General features: G+C 34.5%; 1 protein-coding gene across 1 annotated transcript; it reads right to left on the reverse strand.

Moving 5' to 3' along the window:
- Positions 1–20,736: 20,736 nt before the first annotated feature.
- LOC149546895 (L-gulonolactone oxidase 5-like) lies at positions 20,737–24,867 on the reverse strand. The gene is made up of 2 exons (XM_089791412.1): positions 23,898–24,867; positions 20,737–22,278 (listed from the first exon to the last, which is right to left on the reverse strand). The coding sequence occupies exons 1-2, from the start codon at positions 24,808–24,810 to the stop codon at positions 21,425–21,427; spliced, it is 1,767 nt and encodes a 588-aa protein (XP_089647538.1). The 5' UTR covers positions 24,811–24,867; the 3' UTR covers positions 20,737–21,424.
- Between the last annotated feature and the right edge of the window lie 2,813 nt (positions 24,868–27,680).

Genomic DNA, 27,680 nt, shown 5'->3' on the forward strand with positions numbered 1-27,680 from the left:
CCAAGCAACATACAACTACCTATTTAAGAAAGGTCCAAACATTGTCTAAAATAGCTCTGGGGGATAGTTCACAACACTGTTTTGTAGATTTCTATAATGAAGGCACCCATTTGGGTTAGCATTTTGTAATTGAGAATTCTGTAATTTTGCATTTGTGGCAATAATAACAAGTCCATATTTTGTTTCTCGCATTTGCTGTTGTTTCTTTGTTTTGTTATGAGTTTATGGTATTAAGGGGAGCACCCTGCATTACATTATCAATCCTTTTCTATTTGTGACAAACCTATTGAACTTGTTAATTTGTTGGGGAATAGTTTCATAGTGAAAAACTCAAGATGAGAATGAATCATTTCTATTAATATACCAAGGTAGTTTACATAATCATTAGAAATGTATATTTCATGAATGGTTTCTAGCAGTTCTAAGAATAACAAAATGAAAAGAATAGCATTGACTCTTTCTATAATTAATCTATAACATTTTTCCATTAAAATCTGATTTTAATTAAGTTTCTTTCTGCACTAAATGGCTACATTTTCTTGAATTGACTATTGTCTTGGTTACCCAAGGCATAGTTTGAATGCACAAAATTTGTTATAGAAAATTCCAAAACTATATGTTGGTAACATTTATATGGTATGGGTTTGTCTTGGATTTTTCTTGGTCATTATAGTCCTTGTTTTGGTGATGAGTTTCATCATGAAATAAATCAGAAATTACTCTTTGTTTTGGGATGTATAGGTTGATCATCTATAAAAACTGATTTTGGGCAAACATATGTTTTTATTCCTTGTTTTGGGCTGTAAAGTTTGATCATCCACAAATTATTATAAAAACTGGTTTTTATAAAAACAATGGATCAAAATGGAGATCTATAATTAAATGGATGATGTGACATCACGTGAATAATTACCTTTCGCAACCAAATCATACATTAATTTAATTGTGAATAATCATATCAGAAATAAAAATTTAAAGTCAAAATTATTGATACAATATTTGAAAACTACTAAACATTATATCACCAAATACAAATATTAAATCAACAATTACTATCACATTTATTAGATCACTGCCAAGAATTATATTTTTTCAATTGTATTTATAGAAAATAAAAAATTAAACAATACTTAAATAAACTAAAATGAAAAAAATAGTTTCTAATAAAATTAAAACTAAATATATTTATTTAGTTTAACAATACTTCAACCATAAAAAGAAAGAAAAGAAAAGAAGATGAGCTAACCAGAGCGTCCCTTTAATAAGGGAGTATAGAAAGTTCACCAAGTAATGATAAATATTTCACACACTCGAGATGTTCAAAACGATTTCTACACCATCTATTAGAAACCTCTATTAAAGCAAGAGAAGAATAACTTGGATTTTTCTATCTTTTGGTCGGCCTTTCTATCGGTTCAAATGGAGGTGGCCCTCTAAAACCCGAAAAAACTTTATCATCAGGACAGCAGTGAAAAGGTATTTGCTGAACATTACTTCTTTTGTAATCATAACAAAGTCTGCAAAAGCTTGGGACATTCAAGTTTGCGGAATATGATTGAACAGCTGCACCATTAAGCTTGCTTTCACCAATGCCTGAACTGATTTCGACCTTTGAGTTTACAACTGTATTATCCAAATCAGAGTTCCCCTCTCTATATCTAGATTGGAGAGAAGCTTGATGTCCTTGCAAGGCCGCCATCTCTATTCTATCAGACACTGTTCGATTGGCTTGTAAATCACTTCTGCTCCCTTCACGGCCGCTTCTTCGAGAAAGCAAATCATCATCATTATGATAATCTGCATTGTTTTCAACATAGTCATAATCCGCATTATTTTCAGCATAAGGATAATCAGCATTGCTTTTAGCAGCAGCGGTCCATTGTCTTACAAAAAAATCCCTCTCTTTCTTAGACATTTTGTCGGAGACATAAAGGCGAGAATCCATTTGTTTTAGTATGGAGCTTCTGTCCTCTATACGTGAATCAAAGCAATTGGATGTTTAAAGCACCCACAAATAAGATGGTCAGCTTGGAAAATTCGCACTCAGATGAATTGTCAGTTTTCTTTAATAAAGGTTTTCCGGATTCAACTTTCGTGAATGATATTATGAAGCATTCACTTACACACATATATATGCTCAGCGCATTGACACAAACGATAGAGGTCGGCTGCGATTTGAAGGTTCAAGAGTGGAAATATTATAACTAGCACTTACATCTTTGAAGGGTTTAAGGGTTACGCCGATAGTATTATGTATATGAATGAATGCCAGTGTAGTATTGACACACAAAAATGACATCCAAAACTATATATGAGAAATTACATGCTTCGTATGACATAATATGGTTGTGCATATTGAAGATGAACATGCACAATAAATAACACTTGATACTATACGTACAATTGAGAGAAACCCAACATGAGTTTTTTACAAATCATAAAAGAATGTCATTAATAAAACTTCTTGTTAAACCCTTTTTAAAGCATATGGATGAAATAATCCTAGGTATAAGGTATTTAAAACATGCAATAACATCACCCTAAATACCATAAACAATATCAAATGTATGTACCAATATTAACAAGATAAAGCATGACACTTAATGAACTCAGAATGAAAAGAGCAAGAAATTGAATACACTTCGCACAACAATAATACTTTCAAACTCCATAGATATTGCATTCAATCCTTTCACACCATTTCGATATTCCTCTATAGACTAATTCACAACCATCATAATCTTTCTCCTAACTAAGCCATCATCATAATTGTTAAAAAATGGTGACCTTGAGATGTGATGTCCTAGCTCGCAAGAGTTAGGTTTTCATAATGAAACCACTACATGTTTAATAAAAGAATTTCACACAAAATCACCAAAAATGGTTATTGATATACACCCCTTGATGACCCCAAATCAGTGCTCACAAATATGGTAAAATATTGGTAGGAAAACTTTTATCACTATTATCTTTGCTTACTAGGTTTTGTTGCTACCTTAATTCCCTTTGTTGGGTGATCAATCCCCTATTTTAAGTATTTATATCTTTCTCATGGGTCAGCAGAGACATCTCCCTTCCCATGGCATCTTAGCCTTCTCTTAATCATCTATTATTTGTTGAATGATGTTGATTAAGCAATGTAGTATATTTTATAAATCCTTTGTTAAAGCTTTGACTATCCTGAATGCTCTCTGAATATCCACTATGGGCATTCTTTTCTATATACCATTTTCTGGTGTAATGACAAAGTTTTTCTATGGGTCTTCTTTTTTGGCGTAAGACCACCAAAAAGTCTTAACAAACCGATCAAAGCTTCTCAAGTAGTGAAGCCTATTGACTTAAATATAACATTACAAATTTAGTTTTCTAATATTTCTCACTCTTTTTTATGCAAAAAGAGTGGTAACAATTTATTAAGATAGAAAGTATTACAACAAGGAGAGCTCAACAAGGAGCTCTATCCTGAGCAACAAGTTCATCAAATTCTTGCACCATCTCATAGGGAAGTTGCCCCCTGTCCATAATATTCTAGCCCAGAGCATGACCAGAAGCCCATTTGGCCAAACAATCAACAACTTTGTTCCATTCATAGGAATGTATGTAAACCTAACGAACTCAAGAGAGGTACAAAAGAGAAGAATTTGATTAACAATAGTGTCTAGTTGTCAACTAACATCCTCAAGCTCCTGTGAGGAAAGCAAGTTCACCATCACTTGCAAGTCAAACTCATAGATAATCTTGCACCATCCCCACAAACAACACTATTCCACAACATATAAAATGGCTCGAGCCCCCATGAAATTTTTAGTGTTATCACCCTTATGCATTGAGAAAAAGAATTTAATGTCACCAGAACTACAACAAGCTAGTCCCTCAATACTAGTATGGCCTAGATTCCCAATGGAAGAAACATTTGTGTTAATTTTTAGAACTCCATGGGGAGGAGCAGTCCAATGCCCATCCTAATTTACTAGACCTTTCCTCTATTTTTGAGGATGCCTGGGCACTCTTTGATACCTTTGAGCTACAATCCCGTCCTAAAGATGAAAATTGAGGTGATTGCATATAGCAACATCAACTAGATCCATACCCCCATCTAGCACACACTTCACTTGAATATTTTCCTGAAGAGAATGTGAGATCTTCCACCAAAGATGCATAACACCAATCTGAACATCTTGGAAGATTTGACCATTCCTCTCTAGCCAGATGTGCCAGAGAATGAATGATGGGCCAACAATCCAAGCAGCATGGAGAGGAGAAGACTTGGAGAGAGCACTACTTGAGCAAGCCTAGAACTCAGGCAAAGAGGAAGCATCCCTACAAAAACAACCCCAAGCAATCCACCAAAGGTGTCATAGCTAAGTAGAAAAGGAACAATGGAAGAATAGATGGGAGACAAACTCCTCCCCATTACTACACAAAACACAATAAGATGAGCCCTAAAATCCATGTTTACAAAGATTATCCCATGTAAGATAGTGGTTGTGAGCCACTAGCCACATGAAAAAATTGTACTTTCACCAAGAAACTTTATTTCTAACTTGCTTCCACCAAGGGACCTTGGCATCCCCAAATAATTTTCTAGTTATCTTATGATACTCAGTAGAGACATGATATTTACCAAACAAGGTACCTCCCCAAGCTAAAATATCTAGTCCTACCAAAGAGGAACACTCCCTAGAGGCCAGAATCTAAAAGTGCTCCCAACGATCCACCTTTGTGCATCTAGGAGACCAATCAGAAGAATGCTTCCATCGATAATCAACAATAGGTTAAATGTAATGATAGAAATATATCATATCAGTGTTAAATGGTTACAAGGATATTTGAAATATGCTAAGCATAGGCTTTATATATATATATATATATATATATATATATATATATATATATATATATATATATATATATATATATATATATAGATATATCCAAGCAGCATGGAGAGGAGAAGACTTGGAGAGAGCACTGCTTGAGCAAGCCTAGAACTCAGGCAAAGAGGAAGCATCCCTACAAAAACAACCCCAAGCAATCCACCAAAGGTGTCATAGCTAAGTAGAAAAGGAACAACGGAAGAATAGATGGGAGACAAACTCCTCCCCATTACTACACAAAACACAATAAGATGAGCCCTAAAATCCATGTTTACAAAGATTATCCCATGTAAGATAGTGGTTGTGAGCCACTAGCCACATGAAAAAATTGTACTTACACCAAGAAACTTTATTTCTAACTTGCTTCCACCAAGGGACCTTGGCATCCCCAAATAATTTTCTAGTTATCTCGTGATACTCAGTAGAGACATGATATTTACTAAACAAGGTACCTCCCCAAGCCAAAATATCTAGTCCTACCAAAGAGGAAAACTCCCTAGAGGCCAGAATCTAAAAGTGCTCCCAACGATCCACCTTTGTGCATCTAGGAGACCAATCAGAAGAGTGCTTCCATCGATAATCAACAATAGGTTAAATGTAATGATAGAAATATATCATATTAGTGTTAAATGGTTGCAAGGATATTTGAAATATGCTAAGCATAGGCTTTATATATATATATATATATATAACATTCATGTTATAGTAATTTAAGTATTAAGAACATGCAAACTCTAAGTTGACAACTATTAGTCATATAGAAAATTGTTTAGTCTGATATAGTTTCATTAATGAAATGAATTTAAAAGGTTCCAAGTAGGTTTTAGATTGAAAAGTATGTTTAAAATACTAATTTTCATAACATATAATATTTTGGCAATTGTTTATAATGTTGTTCAATTATTATGCATTTAGATATGATAGGGAGATAAATAGATTGTGATTTTAGAATTAATTAAAAGATAAATTAATAATTATTAACAATATAATATCATATTTGTGAATATGTTGAAATTAGTTAGATCACAAGTTCCTTTCTAAAATTAGACTAAAAGAGCATTTAAATAGGTACAAAATAAACTATAAAGAGTTAAAAAAAATCACCAAATAAAATGTGACAATTAGTTACTATACTAGTTTGTAACTCCTGCCCAAATTGCTCTGAAACTCTCACTCATGGTTTGTAATTATGTGGATGGCCCCTCCTCTCCTCCCCTAGATTAGTCATAGGTTTTGTTAGAGTAAAATATTTTTATGGTGCTACACTCTGCAACACCTAGCCCTCGTCTTTTCCATAGTGTCCATAATGTTCATCCTAGGACCTCTAAGCAATTTGATGATTTGGCCTTTCTTGAGAGTTATGCTTTACTAGAAACCTTAGAGGTCTACTCAAATAAGATGTTGATCCCCAAATTGGGATGGAAAAATGTGGGACTAGGGAAAAGGTGTGATGTGCCATTGGGAGTGTTTCTTGAGATTTTCCATGGCAAGGAGGGCCTAGAGAAAAACTTTCTCGATTAGGTGGTTGATTCTATCGCTCTTGTATTTACCCAAGAATTGGTAGAAAATTTTGAATATTTCTATCCTTCTATTGAGATGGTTAGGAAATGGTGTGCAAAAAGATGAAAATTCAACGTATATGTTAGTGTTTCTACGATATCAAGGAGTTTATTTTTATTTAGCTTTGCCTTGGAGGAAGATAAATGGTTTGCCCTAGATGGATCTTGGTGCTTTATGAAACACTTAATGACATTGGTGAAATGGAGGCCAAAGCTAAACCTTTCTATGAACCTTCTCCATATGGCCATAATGTGGATTTGTCTACATGGGCTTCCCCTAGAACTTTTTCACTGGGACTTGCTTGGATACTTTATCAGAACTGAGAATGTTACGACCATCAAGTCCAGACTTGTCTATACCAGGTTCTATTAGAATGTTGCCTCAACTTGAAAGCCAAGGGGAAAAAGTGGTCTCAACCCATTTTGAATGAGAATGCCACATTCTTTTGCCAACACTATGCTACATGTGGCCATATTATCACCAATTGTCCCAAGAATCAAGGTAGAGAGGAGAAACAGAAGGGGAAAGAGAAAGTAATGCCTACATCTTCTACCCAAGGGGAAGGCTCAAATAATTTTCTCCCTAACCATGAAGGGAGCTTAGGAAACATAGAGATTGAAACCCAACTAAAGAATTCGAAGGGTTTTGAGGTGGGGAACTACTCCTTTGCGGAGGATCTTTCCAAGTTGTTCTCTTCACTAGTGAATGAGGTAACATAAAATTTTAAGGATAGTCTGGAGGAAGGAGAAATCCCCAAAAAGGTAGTGGAAGCTATCTAGAGGACCCCATTGATGAAAGTGGGGATGAAGGATATGGATCAAACTTGGGACCCTATCATGGTGGGTGTGGAGGTGCCCTTCTTGGATACTATAGGCTAACCTAATTTGTATATTATAGAGCCTTCTCATGGGATGGGAGACTCTAAGGATGATTGGAGGAACATTTTGAACCATTTCGGTGTAAGTGAGATTGAAAGGGTGTCCTAAGGTGATCCTATTGACTCTTTGACAGTATCATTCCCAATATGTCATGAGGCACTCTCCACCATTCACCAAAACTTGGAGTATTTGTTGACCCCAAATCAATCCCTGATGGATTGAAAGGAAGGATGGAATACAATCAAGAAAAAATTGAGAGGTTCTATTAAAGAGGATGTTGATTTAGATTCCAAGGTTCGAAGACCTTTGGAGAAGACCATTAGACTAAAAGCTACTATGTGGCACATTTCTCAAGGTACACTTACCTTGGAAGGTTCTTAGAGATGTAGAAAATGAAGTTTATCTCATGGAATGTAATAAGGATCAATAGTCCCAGGAAATAGTATGCCATTAAAAGAAATATTTTTGAGCATAGATCGACATCATCCTTATATATGAAGTTACAGGTCCTCAAAAGACTTTGAGAAGACTTTAGCCTACATTTTTCTTGGTGCTAGCTTTTCTTATAGTGAGGCGACTAGTGTGTTAGGAGGCATATCTACAATATGGGACCTAAAATAATCTCATGTAAGATGATTACTTTTAATCCACATTTCCTTATTTGTGGGTTTGTGGAAAAGGACCTCACTTGGAATTTAATTAACTTCTACATGCCCAATACGTGTGTTGGAAGACCTCAAGTGTGGGAGGATTCACCTCTTTCCATTGGTGGAGGTAATTCCAAAAACAAGATGTGCATAGGGGACTTCAATATGCACTTGTATCCTTTAGAAAAGTGGGGGGTCTTGAGGATTACTCTAATAGTATGCATCATTTAAATAGTTTCCTTAGATGCAATGACTTCATGGTTATAGACTTGCATAGTTGCCCCTTAACCTTGTCAAACAATAGATCTAGTAATAACCTCATCTAGGTGAGATTTATAGAGTGCTGATTTTAGGGGGTTGGGATATCCTCTCACATACCTCCCTCTATGTGTTTCCTAGGATTATCTTGGATCACTCCATGATCTTATTTAGCTGGGCTAAATGCAACTCTCAGGGTGTTAAACCTTTTAGATATGAGATGTGGTACTCTAACCCAGAGTTTGAGGAGTGTATCAGATTGTGGTGGAATACTAGAGTGGAGGGAATGGCCATGTTTAGGATTGTTAAGAAACTTGAAATCATCTAGAAGGGAGGTTGTTTGATGGAATAAATCTACTTTTTGGGATATCTTTAAACAGAAGGAGATTGAGAAAAAATTGGAGGATTGTCAACTTTCACTTGGTAATGGGGAGGTGTATAAGGAGGACACTAGTGGGGAGAGGGAACTAAGGAAGAAGTGGAAGAATATCATCATGAAGGGTGATATATTTTGCAAGTAGAGATCATGTATCCATTGGCTTACTGAGGGGATAGAAATACTCACTTCTTCCATAGATTGAATTCTAAGCAATTAAAAGGAATACAATCACTAGACTATTGGATGACTAGTGTTACAAACTTGTGGAGGAGGAAGAAATGAGTAACTAGGCTTCCATGTACTTTTAAGACATCTATTACAAGAATTTGAGCCCCCGAGATCTCAATAAAAGAGATGATCTCCTAAGGTGAATCACGACTATGATGGACAATGTGATGAATGAGGGTTTGTTAAAAAGGGTTGAGATTGAGGAAGTGAAGGTAGAAATTTTCTCTATGGGAACATATAAGACTCTAGGCCCTGATGGTTTTCCGATAGTATTTTTATAGGAATTCTAAGATGTTATCAAATATGACCTCACCCATGTTATGTGGGACATCATAAATAAAAAGAAATTGATTAAAAAGATAAATAAGATGTACATTATTTTTGTTCTGAATACTGGTGAATCTACCAAGATGGGGGATTCCAAACCCATCAGCCCCTATAATATGGTTTACAAAATCCTATCCAAGATCTTGGTTAAGAGACTAAAACTTCTCTTAGGTAACTTCATTAGTTCTTCCCGAAATGGTTTTGTCACATGATGATAGCTTTTGGATGAATTCATTACTTCCCATGAAGTTATGCATTCAATGGAAAGAAGAAAGAATCCTAGTATGGCCATGAAGCTAGACATTTCCAAAGCCTATGAAAAAATGAGATGGCATTATCTTTGTGATATTCTTGAGTGACTAGGTTTTAGTGAGAGTTTAATTTCATTGGTTAGAGAGATAGTTAACTTGGTTCAATTTTCTAATCTCTTCAATGGAACCCTAGGAAATTTTTTAAAGACAACAAGGATGGTGACATAGGGGGACCCTCTCTCCCCATATTTATTCATTATTGTGGTAGAAGTTCTTCAAAGGAACTTCCTCGTTATGGAATAAAAAGATTAGTTAAAGGGAATTAAATTAACCATCAGTATCCCCTTGGGCTGATTCAATAGTTTGTGGATGACACATTTCTCTATGGGATTGCATCTATCAGGAAAGCTAGACACCGGAAGAAGGCACTAGGGGATATACTATAGTGTTAGGCCAACATATCAATTATCATAATAGAAAAATCTACTTCTTTAATACTATGAGGATCTTACAAGATAAAATCACTAGAGAATTATAGTGCCAATAGGTTGACCTCACTGATACTTATTTGGGATTACCCCACATTGTTTAAGAAGTGTCACCCTAGCTTTGGAATACCATCATCAAACATAGAGAGGAAACTTTATGGGTGGAAAGGGTGTTAGAATGTTAAGAATAAATGAGAGGGGTGGGGGTTGAATCGGTTTCTCAAGGTCCATAAATACCACTTGAACAATCAAACATTAAAAATTCACTATTCTTCTTATCTTGTTGTAGCACAATCTTTACTGTACACTAATAAGAAAAATTACTAGTAGTTCACTGTCCTAAGATAACATAAGTTTGCTAAATGTAGAATGTGTAAATGTAAAATACCAAATAACATTCAAAAAAAATTTGACACTAGGATTTAATGTGGAAACCCAATTTGAGAAAAGCCACTAGCAACATGTCACCACTTTTTCACTCTTTTGAAGTGAGCTCTTCTAGGAACCAACCCTATTAAAGGTTACAATACACATTGTTAAATGTGACCTAGTTAGAAGATTTAATCACCTTGCTAAGAGTGGCATTGCTAGAGGGCTTTGATCATTCCATTTAGAATGTCACCTTGCTAAAGGATTTATATAGACTGTTAAGTTATTCAATGACTATTAAGTCAGCCTTTAATTAAAAGGATTTCAATGAAAACTATATAAAATAATTAGAAAGGAAACAATAGCATTTGATCTGTATGATTACAACTCACCTTGCAGTTTTAGATCATTGTTCGGTTCATGTGTTGATTCTTTGATAAGCCTTCCTTGTCACCTCTGTCTTTTATTTGTCTAGCAACCCTTCAAGAAATCATCCTTCTTAGCACATAAAATTTAGGTCTTCTTCTCAGATTCTCTTATCCACTTTAGTATCTTTGTTCCCTCTTCTTGGAAACTTGCATAGGTTCACTTTTATGTCTTCTTTGCTTCTTGTGCACTTCACACTATTGTGTGTTCACCCTTGTTCACCTATATTCCACCTTTGTGTGTTTTTTTTTAAAGTTTTGATATATACCTCCATAAATAGGTAATTTTGGTCCTTTTCCATTTTCACAAGAACCATAGATCTTAGGGTTTACGATTTGATCCAACAAATTCATTGTATCTGTCTGTTTTCCTTCTTTTCAGGAAACTTCTCATTGAATTAGTTCAATAGATATGATACCTAATACTCTCCCTGAATTAAATGATCCAACTCATCAATCTTATCTTCAAAACTCTTTCCATGTCCAAAGAAATTAAATCAATCAATTGGAAATCATGATTCCTCATACGCATTCAAAATACTATCACTCAGTCATTACTAAGTTCTAACACTGGTCATCACTGAGTTGTGTGGTCACTCTAGAAGTCTTGTCTCGATATTAACTAGCTTTCTTGTTCAATATTGATTCTTGATGAACACTAGATTTTCTCAGCTTGTACTATGGCTCGGTTAACAATAGCATCACTCAAAATTCCTTAATATTTTACTCTATTGCTTAGTCAAGTTTTACATCAATGATATATCTTGACTTATATTATAACGACTTGAGCATCGACATGATATAAGCAACCATAGTGTCTTATCACAACCAAACTAATCAAATGTCCATTGTATCTTCCTTTTCATAACTTAACCTTTCTTCTAGGTGTTATTCTTATGAGAAACTTCTCGAATTATCTTCATCAATCTAATAGAAATGTAATTTAGATAAGATAGAAACATGTCTCATCAATATATTTGACATCAATGGAAAAACACCAATTATTTCAATCATAGTTTCCAAAAAAGGGAAGGTTTTGAGTAATACTCATAGATTACAACTCCTTATTGTATCCTTGTAAGGCATCATTGTTTACTTTCTATCCCTATTCAAAATCTTGGGTTAACTTAGAGACTCTATTGATAAAATCCAACATAAATTTTGATGCACAAGGATGGAGGAACACTCGAGTATGAGTTTTGTGCCTCAGGAAAGGGTCTGCAAACCAAAACCTCTAGGGGGATTAAATTTAAGAAGAGTCTTTGATCTTAACAAAACTTTAACATCGCAAAATTAGATGGAGGATAATTGAGGAGGAGGTTGGATGGTGTAGGATCATGAAGGTGAAGTATATGAGGGTAGATACTTTCCAATACAACCTTGGAAATAATGGTCTTCTAGTGGGATCAAGGATATGGACTAATATTGTGAATAGTCTAAAAACTCTAAGGAAAGGTATCAAATGGATCATTATTGGATAGGAGGTGGATTAGATTATGTGAGGATAACTGGTTGGGTTTCAGACTAGACCAGTCTCAATTTAGTTAGCTAAAGAAGATGTCTATTGACCAATTTGGCTCGAAGGTGAGTACTTATATTTGTAACAATGGGAGATAGATTAATCTACAATAAAGACTCTTAGCTCATCCTTTGGCCCAAAACCTATAGAATTTCCTTGAAAAAATACAAGTCTCAGCTTTCCCTATAGAGGATGTTGTTCTGTGATAGCATAGTACCTTGGGAGACTTTAGTGTTAAATCCACCTAAAATATCCTCATTGGTATAGAGGAATGCACTAATTGGAAATATTTTTAGAGCATGGAGATCATTCTCAAAGTAAATTTATTTTGGTGGACAACTCTACATAGTAGCATACTTAAGATTGACAATCTTAAAAGGCAGGGATTATAGTTAGTTAATAGGTGTGTCCTCTATCATCTAGAGGAGGAAACTACCCCCCACTTGCTAATTCATTATCCTTATGCTAGAAAAGTGTGATTGGGAATCCAACTTAGATTTGGTGTGCAATGGGTTTTTAATGACAATCTCCAACAATTTTTTCATGGATGGGAGGTCCATGTTTAACATCCTCTTATAAGATTACTTTTGAAATAGATTCCCCCATATGTCTGCTAGCAACTATGGAATGAAAGAAATAATCACATCTTCAAGGATAAATCTTCCCCCTTCTATCACTCTTTAATTGATTACTAACAATTTACATGAGTTTATCCCTCATTGGAAATGGAAGACCATCTCTCACCCACTATCACCATTAGAATGTATTATTGTAGATAATTAGTGAATTTAGGATATGGTCTCCAAGGTTGACAACTACAAACTATTGGCTAGGTAGTGTGTTAAATAGAAACTTGCCCCCACTCTCTTTGGTTCAAATGTAATATTGTTATTTCCATGGGGGGGAGGATTCAAGCTCCTATAGGTGATATTATAAGAGATAGACATGGAAACTTCATTATGGCCTATTCCTACAATTGTTGAGAAAACAATAGAAATTGTGGCAAAGCTATCAGTTTATTTTAGGGGTTAAATTTTCCAACCTATGGGATATTCAAAATTTGATTGTGGAGGGAGATTTGCAGCTAATTATTGAAGCTTTAAAAGGAAGAAATATAGTTGGCTGTAATATATCCCATATATTTAAAGATTGTCATAGTTTTATATTGATCCTCTAGGATGTGTGTACTGAACGAATTTACCATGAAGGCAATAGTGAGGTAGATACGTTGGTGGTGAGGGGACATAAAGCCATGGACATGCGCACCTAGGAAAATCTGAATGACCTTGCAATTTGTATTCAAGAATTAATTAAAAATAATGCCAAATGTTGATGAGACCTATTACTAATGCTATCTATATGGCCTTGAGGATGGAAATTATTATTTGGCGTGACTTGCTTAAATGTGATCATATAAGTATGACTTCAAATAACACAATGATTGGACAATAAAAGCATGATAAAGTTGGAAATATTTTCCTTAATTGGTTTTCCAATATTAGAGAAACTTGGTATAATCATGTCAAAATGGAAAGGACGAAGATTTTTAAAATTAGAAGTACTTATATTGAGAAGAAAGCTAGTGGGGTTTTAAATGAGGTAGAAAGTACCAAAGATAGTAATGGGTTTTTATGGATCAAGCTCATTGAGTAGAATTATCTCTCGAGGTAGTTGTGTTTGGGTGGTTATCATTTCATTTTTGAAGTTACAAGTTTTTAGGTGCTTTGTTTGGTTTTTCCAGCCTTCATTTGAGTCGAGCTAGGGTTATGTCAAATATCTCAGAGGATCTCATTGAGGACTTGAGCTAGAGTGAGGAAATGGCGAGAATCTTGTTCATATTGAGTTGAGCACTATTGAAATATACACAGAGGCAACATGGATGTATCTAAGAGAGGGTGCATTGGTGTCATTAAGCAATGCATTGAATGATACAATGAACCAATTTCTATTCAGTTTATGAACTCTTGGACTAAAATGAGGGTGGTTTTGAATGGGATCTCATTTGAGATTAATGAAGATATCATAGCCATAGTTGGTAGATTCTCCCTAGAGGGCAGAAAATGGAGGAAACCAACTTATGTTTCTGATGAAACCTATGTGTGATCATTTTGAAAATGGAGCTTCTAGATCCCTAGAAGGAGGTATGCTATGAGATATTATGTGATATCTCATGCTTAAGGGTAGATTTTAAATTTTCTACTATTAACATTTCTCAATATTAAATCATTTTCAGAATCATGACCTCATATCCTTCCTATTTTTTCTTGTGCATTCTATGAAAGAATATATCTTTAGGGTTAGGAAGAAGATTGAGAAAATGAAGCCCTACACTATCCTACACTAGGCCTTTATGTATAAACTATATGATTTTCATAAGAACCATTTCCCCATACAACCTATAAATTTTCAAGTGGTTCTTCCTAATTTGTCTCTTTCTACATCTCCCCTACAAATCTCTATTGAAGTGTTATCCACTATGGAAACAAAAACCCCAACTTCACCCTCCTAAAGAAAATAAAAATGAAGAAGGATATCCAGGTTGTGGACTCAAATGTTGAAATTGAAGGTGAAAGGATGTTCAATGTTGTCCATGGACTTAAAATTCAAAGTTTCCCTACTTCAAAATCCAAGGATAGTGGTAAGTGCATACGACCACAGAAAAATTAGAAGAGTAAGACCTCCTAGAGGAAATATGTTAGAGAAGAGGAAGAAGAAATTGTTATCAAGGATAAGGTGAGGATAGTAGTCAATTGAGCCCCCTTTTATCTCATTTCTTAGATACTGATAAGAATAATACCCCTAATATATTATGAAGTGAGAAGGGGGAGAATCTCACCTTCCCCTAGCATCCTACTAAAAAAGGTGATTAGGCCCTTGAGAGGGAAATCCCATGGTCCCCAACTGGTGTTCAAAATAAAGATTCAAGAGTCACTAATGCAAACCTTAAAATAATAAAGGAAGGAGATCATGGAGAAGAGGTTTAATGGGGTCACTAGGTTTGTTGTGAGGTGATGCAATTGGCAAACTCCACCCTTCACCTTCTACATGTAGAGAAAGAGAGTCTAACTTCTATGGTGGGAGTGGACAATATAGGTTTGGTGTACATTTTCTTTGTGGATGATTGGATCCAACTAGCAAGGATAACTTTAAGAAACTCCACTTTGGAAAAAATATCTAAAATTGTGGTGAAGCCATCATTATTTTAGGGGAAAAAAATAATTTGTATTGGCAATTTTTTTTTTCAAAATAGGAAAGAAATTAATTTCGGTGGCAATTTTTTCTGTCATATAAAAATTTGGTAAAACCCTAGAAAATCTTTAATTATTTCAAAAAATCACAACCAAATGTAGAAATACCTAGAAACCATAATTTTTTATTATCCAAAATAGTATAACCCTTTTTAATAACCCTTAGATGGTCCTAAACAAATAGTATAAATCCTATTTTGGGCTAAAATGTTAAGGAACAACAAGTTTTAGTGAAAGTTTTTGGAATAATGATAGTTGTTCACAATAGAATCTATTTTGGGCCAAAGATTAGTAAGGATAAAAATTTCCTTGGAAAGTCTCTAGAATAGAGACACTTGTCAAGTATATGTAATTTACATATAACCTAACTTAAATGTTACCATAGATTGGTGAATGTGACCATCAAATAAGACATGCCTCAAAAATTATAGGTAGAAATATTTAATTTATCACATTGAAAGATTAACTTATATTGGCAAAGTCATCACCAAAATAAAAATAGTTATGTATCATTATTGGCGACTGGCATAAGCATTGGACCAATTTCCATAAAGTGTGGGTGACATGACCACCCCAAAAGTGCAATATTTTTTGCCAAATTTAAGGTCCTCAGAGAGTGAAATTTTCCATTTGGCAAATATTTACCACTAAAGTTATCCCTTCCAAATAGTACTAGATAAAACCGAGGGGAGGGAGAAGAACAAGGGGAATTAGTTCCCACTTTTGTCTCAGTTTTAGTTTTTGTTATACTTATTGTTTTAGCACCCAACCCATGAGGCTTTTATTAATCATGCTTTTATGAACTCATAATTACTATATTGTTTTTATATTGATGATGCATATTCTTCATAGCTTTCTTTATTGTAGTTGGGACACTTTAGTAGGGTTTTTTTTGAAATTGAAAAGAGGGGTTGGTTAATTCTAGATTTTTCTAATCGTTAACTATTTTGCAACTTCTTGTTGTTTGGGTCAACCCCCATTTTTGGTTACACAAAAATAGGATTAAAAAGAAATAAAATATAAGTTTTAATTATATGGTCCAAATGGATTGGTTACAAAATAGTCTACCCAATATTCTTGTATCAAGAAAGAGAAGGATAATGGTCCTAATTTGAGAAGATAGAGATCTATAGAAGAATCCAATTAAATGAAAGAAAATACATAGATAATAAACCCTATTTACAAACCCTATTCTCAATGTCAAATCCTAATGTAACTAATGATGGAGACTAAACTATAGGGAAACACAAGAATTCAAACCTAGGGTATGATTGGATATTATTAGGATTAACAAGATAAAAATAACAATTACATGCAAATGTAACCAATATCAAAAACTAATAAATCATATAGAAGAGAACATAGGACACAAAAATTTAATGTTTTTCACTTAAACATAGGGCTATGTCCACCAAACAACAAGTCCAATATTCTTATTATCGAGTGATTATAACCTGATTACAATCTATAATCCCTTATAGCTCAATATCAGTGCAAGAAGTTACAATCTCATAATACATAATAAAATCCCTAAACCTAAGTCATTTTATACAAAATAATTCACTAAGAAATATTTATTCTAGAATAAGTCATCCAATATAAAAATGGCAGTCAATGCCTTTTACAATATTAAAGTCAGCTGAGTTTTAAAGGGTGTTGCCTCCTAAAACCCATGTGAGGGCATCAACCCTTGACCCCACCCTATGTCATGATAGGGAGCACAATTGAGGCTCTAATCTAGGACCTTGCAAATGGTTCTTCCCCTTTGACTCCATCTTTGGGGCATTTTGCCCAATCCCAAGTAGAAAAATATTGGGGAAATCACATCAAATGAAGTAGAGAGAAAATAAACTTTGAGTTTGATTAGGCTTCACATAAAAAAAAATACAAAAAGAAAAGATTGAGGAAGGTGTAGGGTTGGTCCAGGCTGAATGTAATGAGTGAAGATGTAACAATTTAAGAATTGTACATCCCAAAGGAGCATAGTAATGAAAATCAAGGAATATTTTAGTTATATAACTACCCAATCATGTTGTACAAGTTATTGATCATTGTCAAAATAAGACTTAATTTTATTTAAAGGTATTCCCTCTAGGGAAGAATTTAGAAATGGACGATTTTAGATAGTTGAGTTGGGGTGAGAGATATAGGTTTGGGAAAAGGGTATGCCTTATGCATGTGAAAATCTATTGATCATTCTCAAGAAGTTTTATAATATGGCACTTGGGTCATATCTATATAAATTTGTTACCTACAAGCCTACAACTTTAGTTTTCATCCCGAGGCATCTTCTCACTCACATTTTCCCATGTGAGTTATTTTGTATTTTCTCAATCAGGCATTCAGACCATTTTAAAATATATGGTAGCTTACCTACACAAACTTACTTAGTCTAAACACAATTATGATAAGGTTTTCAAGATGAAGAATTCACCCATGAACCTACATGGAATTTGATCTCAATAATCCTTTAGTTGAAAGAACCCAATCATTTGGACTTGGATTTGAAAGAAATGAACCAAAATTTTGTTTTAGTAAAATAAGTACATGCTTCTATCACTAACAATAAGGTCATCCTATTTAGGAGTATCCTATTCAAATAAGAAAAATAGTTTAAATTCCACAAACCTTTCCATCTATCAAACCAATTTTCCCTCATAATGTACATGCCACTAATACTTCCCCTTCCCCCAATCCTCCTACTATTTTTACATGGCTAGTGATTCTTTCCCTTTGTGTAAGAACATTGTCATGTTAGATAGTTGGAGGATTATGAGAAAGATGAAATAACCTCTAGCTTATCTATGTATCCCTCCCACTCTTCCTTCACCTCATCTTAACTCTCCCCCCTCCCCATCTTCACCTAAAACTTTATGTTGTCTTACTTTCTCTTCCTCTTTATCTTCTTCAAAACCATCATCTCTTCATACATCCTCTCCCTATAAGAATTTTCAAATATATATACAATCTCAATATCTATTTATGAAGGCATACTTTTTTACAAGATGGATATATCACTAGTCAATAAATTTACATATGTTTGTTTCATACAATTTCCTTTTGATATCACTTGAATAATTTTGAAACAAGGAGTTGAAAATGACAAATCTCTTTCAACCTAATATTTTCTCATTTTTTTTGTGCAATAACTTACCATTATAGATCTTGAGAAAACAAAATTTGATCAACAATCTCTCAATATTTTAGGAAATAGTGGAGGGCACATGATATGAAAATACCCTATATCTAGGTATATGATGAAAGGATGACATGTTCCCTTCAAGGCAACCTCATACTTTAAACATAGATCAATTTTGCAATTAGTTTTGGTTTTTTCTCATTATATGTTCATATCTGATTTTTAATATCTATTTGTTTCTACTATTTTTTTAAAAAAAAGGCCTATTTACTCCCCCAACTTACATTGGTTAGCCTTGTTTCCCCAAAATCTAGGTCTTCTTAATTTATTATCAATAAGAAATTATTGCCTCATTGAACACTAAAGTCCTACTTGAACCAATTAGATTATCTTCCTTTTGATTATATTGATAGAATAAGTTATGTTATTCACACTAACACTTAATCTAGCCATTGCATGACCTCAAAAGTAAAAAACACACATCGATCGCTTTAAGAGTATTTTGTTCTCTCAAGTGACTGAGATAAAACTGAAACTCACATGGTGTGAAATAAATAGGAAGATAAGATGTAACCAAAAATATCCCGATGTAGATAATGAATCATAAATCTACCAAATTTGAGAATAAGGCCACACAAAATGTGTCTTAAGCCAATATGACAACACCTAAATTGTGTCATATATGTAAACTCTATCAAAATTTCATATATTTGTACTTGATCTATTTAATGAAATTGAACAATAATTCCATATCAATATTTTCCATTTATTTCTCTAAATAGGACATTTGTCATTTTCACTTTTTCTATGACTACCATCAATATCTTTACTCATTCTGACATGTAGCTATAAATCTTGTGTGATCAACGACATGTGTTAGTTGATCAATGATCAACGATAGCGAGTAAGAGTTATGGAGAGAAAATGTGAGGCCAAATGTGTGAATCTAACAATGTTATCCACATATTGTTATCATGAACCATTGTCTTACTATTAAGTGTATATAATGTTAAATTTACTCATTGAAGTTCAAAATATTGAATTAGCTAATAAGTTTTTAAATAGTCAACAGAGTTTTTGTTTATTTGTAAAGTTGAATGGTTATAAATTAGTTTACTAGAATCAAGTCTTGTTAAATACAAGATTTTGACATCATAAGAAAAAATATGAAGATCATGTCAGAGACAAAATTTTCTAGAAACTTTATGTGTATAGTTAATCGATTGCTTTACTAAACCTTGATGAAAAAAATAAGTTATTAAATAGTTTTTATAAAGCCTAAGCTGATAGTCACCAAATGATTCCTTATGAGATGCTCAATTTCTGTATAGTTCTGTTTGGCAAAGAAACAGTGTCTAAATTCAATGGATTGCAAATATCAAGTATAAAATGGTAAGACTTTAGGGCCCATTTGGCTGCGGGAATATAAAAATGAGAATAGGAATACCTATTCTGGAATACTTATTCTTGAATAGAAAATGGGGTCATGTATTCTTATTCTTGTTTGGTTTACCCAAAATTTATGCGGAATTCATGGACTCAAAAATTTATGTTTTCTAACATTAAAAAAATTGGAATAAGAATATGTATTCCAATTCCACCTATTTAGGTGGAATATCAAATGCTCATTTTTGGGCCAAAATTGGAATATGTATTCCAATTTTATTCCTATTCCAATTCTGATTTGGTATATCCAAACAGAAAATTCAAAATTTTAAGAATATATATGCTTATTCCACTTGTATTCCCGTTGCCAAAAGGACCCTTACTTTTCACAAAACACTATGAGTAAATCAAGTGAAGTTATTATTAAACAGATTAGTAATGTGCTACCTCGTCGGTGGACTTGTTTAATGTTGCAACTGACAACCTATAATAATTACACCCATCCTCCAATTTCGATTCACATCTAACGGATTATTTTAATATGACAGATTATAATAATTGCAGAGTGAAAAACATCGGATTCAGATACGTGTCGAAAAGTTTTACACGAGTCGAACAAAGTAAAAAGCGTGATTCTTTCTTTGATAAATTATTCTCATGGCATTATGCTATTGAAAAAGGCGTCCATAAAAATTATAAAAATCATACCATATAATTACATTTAGCTAATGGTAGATTCCACAGATATCCATGAAAATCATAAAAAACTAGCATATCATTACATTTATTACTGTTGAAAGCTTGTCAAGCAATTACAATGAGTGCATACATAAACTTATAATCATGTCACTTCGACATTCCCACATAAAGCTACCTTGGGAAATAAAGGCATAAGTACATTTGAATCAGACACGAGCCTCAAACAATGTTAGAAAACCAACACCAAATCTACAACGGTTAGAAAGAATACAATGCAATTAAGTTCTCACTACCAGTAATTTATTCAGGAGGAGCACTATGATCTACAAGAATGAAGTGTACATGTGGTGGCTGTTGTTTCTTGATTAGCTTGTATGAGACACTTTTACATAGGGACTTGGAATCATACCCTAACAAAACTAATCTAGAAACAACAACAATAATTGCTGTGAATATTAAGACTTTGATATCATGAAATTAATGACGGAGGGACCACCATTAGTTACCGGCCAGAACACCCACCATGTTGTGCTTATCTGCTGGTTGTTCTGGCTACCAAGCCACCATGCATTAGTCAAGAGCAAAAAATGTGTTTTATATGTAAAACTTTCTGATGAAGCTTAACTTTCCCATGCCATTTGAATCAATCAGGTAAAGAAACACTGTAATCCATAAATGAAAACCTTGAAATCACTCCTAACATTTTGAAAAAAATCTCTGGAAAACAATCACTGATTTGTGTCCATTCATTCCTGTGTACAAACACGTGCATTCTTCCAAACTTTTCCACTCCTGCAAAAAAACCCACGTTGGGGAGAGCAATGGCGGTCTATTCTGCAAACACACAATCCATCATGAGCACATCTATCCCTCCACCTCACAACACTTCCCCACCCCAAAACTGCATCAGACCACTCGCTTGAGAAAAAACCAAATGGATCAAGCCTAAGCTTTGCCTGTATAAACTTCTCCTGGCTCACAGCATTCTGAGCGGCGCCCTCGAAGGTGAAAACCCTATTCTTAGCCCAGTGCGGCCTTCCTCCATATTTCTGCAGCAGAACCTGTTCAATCTCCTCCATTATGTCCTCGTTCCATCGAGGCACATTAGCCTGGCGAGACCTGTAGTAAAAGAACTCGATGTCAACTGTATCTTCCTTAAATCCTAAGTAGGCTTCGGATTTAGCAACGTATCGCATGAGAAGGCCGCCGTAGAAGTCGAGGCCGCAAAAAGCTTTGAGATTTAGGTCTCGAAGGTGTTTTATGTCTGCTATGGCGGATGGCAGGGCTGAGAGTGGAATGGCTATGGAAGTGTGAAAGATAAAACTGCCGTTTATTCTTGAATCCCAACCACATATAACGTCGTTGCTCTTGAGATCTTTTGAGGTCACAGAACAGGTGTTTGTAGCGTTGTGATTTGATTTGGGGTCGGTTTGGCATCCCGATGAGGACTGAATGTTGTTGTTGTAACCAATTACTGGGAATCCTTTGAAGTTTACGCCGTCATTCAGGAACCCACCTCCGGTCTGGATTGTTTGCTTCAGTTGCTGCTCTGAGATTTGGCACAGTTTATCTGCATCTCTGGTTGCTTGAATCTGTTCCTCTGCGAAGAAAAATACGTTGATAAAATAGATTGGGTTATGTTTGGGAAATATCAAGTGAAACATTGATTGTCCGTGTTACTGAGAAGGGACTTGGAATACTTCAAGATTCTTAGCAAAATAACATATCAAACAATATTTTATAATATTTATTTTCTCTGAACAAAAGAAAGGCCTATCTACAATAGAAAGAAATTAGATGCCAAAATAAGATTGGTTATGATAGCCAAACATGTATTATACAGATAATAAGGATCGCTAAGATAATCAATGTTTTAACGAGAAAATGAAAGGTTGAGAAATTTTCGTTTCCTCGTATAACTTCTCTAGAATTTATTAAGTAGACTGAGATTTTCAATCAAATGATTTTAACTGTTTGTTTTTCCCAGTCTGTTTGGATCACATTTTTCATTGGATATTTTGGATTACATTCCTTATGAAAAGTTCAATTTATATGCATATAGATTATATAAGTGAAAAAGAAAACTTAGTTTTTCTAAATTAAAAAAAAGTTTATTTACAATCAAATAATCAAATGCTAGAATGTAACAACTTCTTACAAGTTTTCAATAACATTTGTAGGAGGTTTAATATTCTATGAACAAGTATGATTAGTTTAAAATTTATTAAACACAATGCATACTTTTTAATCGAAATGTTTGAGCTATACTATTTGTAAAGCCACACTCTTCAATAACATTTGCAGGAGGTTTAATATTCTATGAGCAAGTATGATTGGTCCAAAGTTTATTAAACACAATGCATACTTTTGAATGGAAATGTTTGAGCTATACTATTTGTAAAGCCACACTCTTCAAAATGAAACATATATGATCTGTAAAGTCACACTCATCATAATGAAAGATACATGATTTGTAAAGTCCCACTCTTCATAATGAAAGAGAGAGCTATCTAAAAGTAAAATTAAAATATATAGTCAATTTATTTTTCAATCAAGGACATTTATATAATTGTTGAAGTGATCTAAGACTAAACAATATATTTTTACTGAACCCATCTTTTTTCAAATGTTTTGTAAATTTTGATAACAAAATTTCACTAAAGTCGAGTGTATCTTCCATTTTATGAATTTTGATCAACTTACATTTTAGAGCTTATTCCCATCCTATTCTAACTAAACACTTCAGATTCCTAGCCCGACCTTTTATACATGCATAGACTGAGACTCGAATCTAAAACTTTCGTTTTTCTATTAGATTGCTCTACCCCTAAACTAATAGCCCACATGAAGCAGCCTCAATTCAAATGTAGCATATTGCACCTCATTCAAATTAATCTTATAAATCTCTCTCCAATTCAACTTTAATCATTAAAAAGCTTTAGACATCTCGACTTTAAAAAAAGGTTACTTTCAAGAAAATGCTTATGCAGCTCATTCAAATTAATCTTATAAATCTCTCTCCAATTCAACTTTAATCATTAAAAAGCTTTAGACATCTCGACTTTAAAAAAAGGTTACTTTCAAGAAAATGCTTATGCAGCTGGTACGTTGACAAGAATGTACTCAATGTCACGCAAAAAGTAAATCCATTGACCACAACACGCAGCAAACATCATATCCCCCACCTCCCAAAAAGAAAACCTTGAAAGAGATCCTTACCAGTGGCTCTACTCTGAACAATGACCTTCACCGTCTGCGGGCGGAAAAGAATCTGCAAATTACTTCCATCTCCAGGCACGCCGACAGAGACCCGGTCATCAATCCTATAAATCACTCTTCCCAGCGAAGGATACCACGTCACATCTGCAAACTCATGCTGTCTAGCAACCGCCACGGCCAAATACTCAAGCCCATAATCACTTCTCAGCTGCAAAGCAACAGACCTCTTAAACATATTCTCCACCCGAAAGCTTATCTGAGAAATGGCCCCCAAAACTCCAAGAGAAATCCTCGCAGCTTTCAAATCCTCATCCCTCTCACCCAATCTAACAAGCTTAGCATACCCAGCATAAGAAGGCGCAGGAACCACAATGCTCATACCCACAACATATTCATGAACGCCGCTGCCTTTTCCCCACAAACCGCTGCCATGCGCCGCCATACTGATAACCCCCGCCATGGAAACCGCATCCCAGTATGGACTCTGCGTTAGAGTTAATCCTTCTCTAGCAAGCTGCTCCACCACGTCTTTTAACTGAACCCCAGCATCTACAGTAACAGTTTCCCCCTTCTTGTTGACTATAATCCGTTTGTTGTAGTCCCGAGTGCTGATCAAAACGCCCGCATTTCCACCTGGGCAAGCAAATCGATTGAACGTGTGCGACCCAACGCTCATAACTTTGATCTTTCGCCCTTCTTTCACTGCATCCGCAACTGCCCTGATTAGCTCGTTTTCCGTTCTTGGGTACACGGCTCTTGTTGCTCTACACACCTTTCTGTCCTGCCACCACCCTCTGAAGTTCGTGATGTCGCAGCCTGACCTAGAAGCGCATGTGACCGTGGGCGCTGGACATGCACCCCAGCTAACTTGGGCTGTAATAAGAAGCACTAGTAGTACTCTCAGAGCCGCCATTAGTAAGATTTTGAAGTTGTGTGTAATTCTGTATATTGAGGAATGTGAGGCTCCCAAGGTGGACGTTATAATGTTGGAGTTTTTAGACTGTTTGAAGACCCGTTCGTACTTGCCGTTGTGGTGTGCTAATAGCTATGATTTCATTTGGTGGAAAACAGTGAAGCTGCCTTTTACGAAAAGGCTTTTTCTGCAAGAGGGGTCCTTGAGGGCTCGGATGGGGAACCAAACTTGCACTTTTTTTTGGGCCGTTTCAGTAGTTTGCAGAACTGTTCAGGAGATCTGATGATTGCGCCATGTGATCTCAACAAATTGACGACGACTTTGAAGTAGAAACCAAGTGTTTTGTAACGTTGGTGAACGTTGCGTCTCGATTTGGACGGTCTTTTCCCCGTCATTGACGTTCTAGAGCGTCTACTGCAGATAATAATTTGTTACCTTAGGGTCCACTTTTCACGTTTAGCTTTTCTGTGGCCACTGATTTAACGCTTGAATTCAACCATTGGTTTTCCTTTGTAATTGTGTAGTTGTTTACACTATGGAAGCTTTTGGATTAAATAGTAAGTTACATTTTAGGGAAAAATAAATAAATAGAGAAGATGTTTTCCATTATCTCTCAAAGAATTAATATATCTTAAAGGAAAATATATGGAAAAATATTTAAAAATAATGGAAAGTTATAAGTATGCTATATAAATATTACATCTAATTTAAAACTAAGTAATTACTAAAATTTTATTAATATTAAATTAATTCATCATATTTTTTTAGTTTTTTATAAAGGAAAACTAATTTTTGAAGGTATGTCAAAATATATCCACCTCGTTGTAAAAAAGAAATATAACAGACAATCATTAACAAATATTAACAACCCAATAAATAGCATGAAGACATAGCATAAGATACAAAAATTGTATGTCAAAATCCTAAACATATGATAAAGCTATCAGGATTTAACTGTGTGATTTTTGAGTCAAACTCATTGACCCATGTTTCATGAGGAGTGATTCAACATGAATCCATCTCTCATGAGAGTAAATGGAACACTTAGCACTCATTGGATCTAGGTGATGCTCATAGGGGTGAAGCACCAGGACTTCCCGGGAGGTCACCCATCCCAGTACTACTCCAGCTTGAGCGCGCTTAACTACGAAGTTCCCTCCATGGTTAAACCTAAAGCTTGAAAATTATATATATATATATATATATATATATATATATATATATATATATATATATATATATATGGGGGGGGAGAGGAGTACTGGATGAAAATGGATGCATGTCGGTGCATGCAAAGGAAGCATGACTGGGGTCTTCGCTCAGACACTGAGCCGAGATCTTGCATAAGATGAGAGTTTTCGATAGTATCGGTGAACCAGGTTATATATAATTTGCAAGCTTTGGGTTTAACCATGGAGGGGACTTCATAGTTAAGCGCGCTCAGGCTGGAGTAGTACTGGGATGGGTGATCTCCCGAGAAGTCTCGGTGCTTCACCCCTGTGAGCATCACCTAGATCCAATGAGTGCTAAGTGTCCCATTTACTCTCATTAGAGATGGATTCATGTTGAATCACTACTCATGAAACATGGATCAATGAGTTTGACTCAAAAATCACACAGTTAAATCCTGATAGCAATATCACAATTTGACTTGCTATGGAAATTATCTCCTACTTATCAATATGATAAAGGGTTTCAAAAGGTTCCTTTAGCTCTACTGGAAAATTGTGGGTTATTTTAGGCCCCCTTAATCTAAGATACTGAATTTTAACAAGACTCCTAAATATTTATGAAACATAGACAAATAGATCAACTTTGAAAGATAATCCAAGCTTAACATAACCTTTTGAGTGATCATGACTATGAAGAAGTTTCAATATTTTGATAGGTTCCCCAAACCATTAAGATGGATTTTAGAATTGCCCAAAACCATCTATCCATGGACATAAAAGATTTCCCAATCAAAAGTGTCATTCTTAACCTCAACACACCTCTCAATAGGAAAGGATTATACATCTATCGAAGAAGGAAAGAATGAAATAACCCATTGATACACCAACACTTTATTCAATCTTGTTGAACTAAGAATTAAAACCAAGGATATGTCATAGAGGGAAATGAACAATCTCATGTAAAAATAAAATCTCCAACTTCATAAGATACATCTCCACCTCAAATTAAATTTTTAAAGAGTAAGAATGTAGAAGAATATATTAAACTCACTTTGTAGGAACACTTAAAATCCACACCTCTATATGAGAACACTCCAACTCAGAAGGATACTAACAAAGATCAAACAATTGAACAAAAGAAAAATCCAACATAGAAAAAAGGGAGAAGAAAAGTGTCAAGATAAAACATGGGCTAACATAGCCCCAAAATCATAGAAAGATCCAAACTAAAATCAAAGTTCACCATTGACCCTTGAAAATTCATAGTAATTGGCTTACTATAACACATAGTGGGGTTTCTAACTCGGAAAAGGAAAAATAAAAGTCAACCTCCATTAGTAAAATCCTTCTTCTAAATGAAAAAAAATAGAACACATAGCAACCACTAATAAACCATCCAAAGAGACCCTATAAAACCCTAAAATGGAGAAGCTCCAAAGGCAACTTAAGGCTATCCTACCCTTCTTGAGTTCTCTAAGATCCTCCAAGATCATCATCCTCATACAATGCATCCCTATCTTTGTCACCTAACATTATAAATCATTAACTACTCCTCTTATTCTCATCTTTCACCTCAACAAATATAAAATAATTGATGAATGCTTCTTTATTTAGAATTAATGATCTTTATTTACTTATTTATGTTAGTATTTTCTTTAGTTGTTATTGATATAAAATTCATTGATTTGAGCTAATCAA

This window comes from Cupressus sempervirens, chromosome 7 (assembly GCF_028749045.1).
Source record: "Cupressus sempervirens isolate cs-2001-9-10 chromosome 7, ASM2874904v1, whole genome shotgun sequence".
In the NCBI taxonomy this organism is placed as follows: domain Eukaryota; kingdom Viridiplantae; phylum Streptophyta; class Pinopsida; order Cupressales; family Cupressaceae; genus Cupressus; species Cupressus sempervirens.

Bases quoted from the DNA above. Each gene is read 5' to 3' on its own strand.
- LOC149546895 (XM_089791412.1), bottom strand. From the start codon at position 24,810: ATGGCGGCTCTGAGAGTACTACTAGTGCTTCTTATTACAGCCCAAGTT. The intron at 22,279-23,897 runs GTAAGGATCTCT...TTTTCTTCGCAG, and splicing joins TGTTCAGAGTAGAGCCACTG to AGGAACAGATTCAAGCAACC.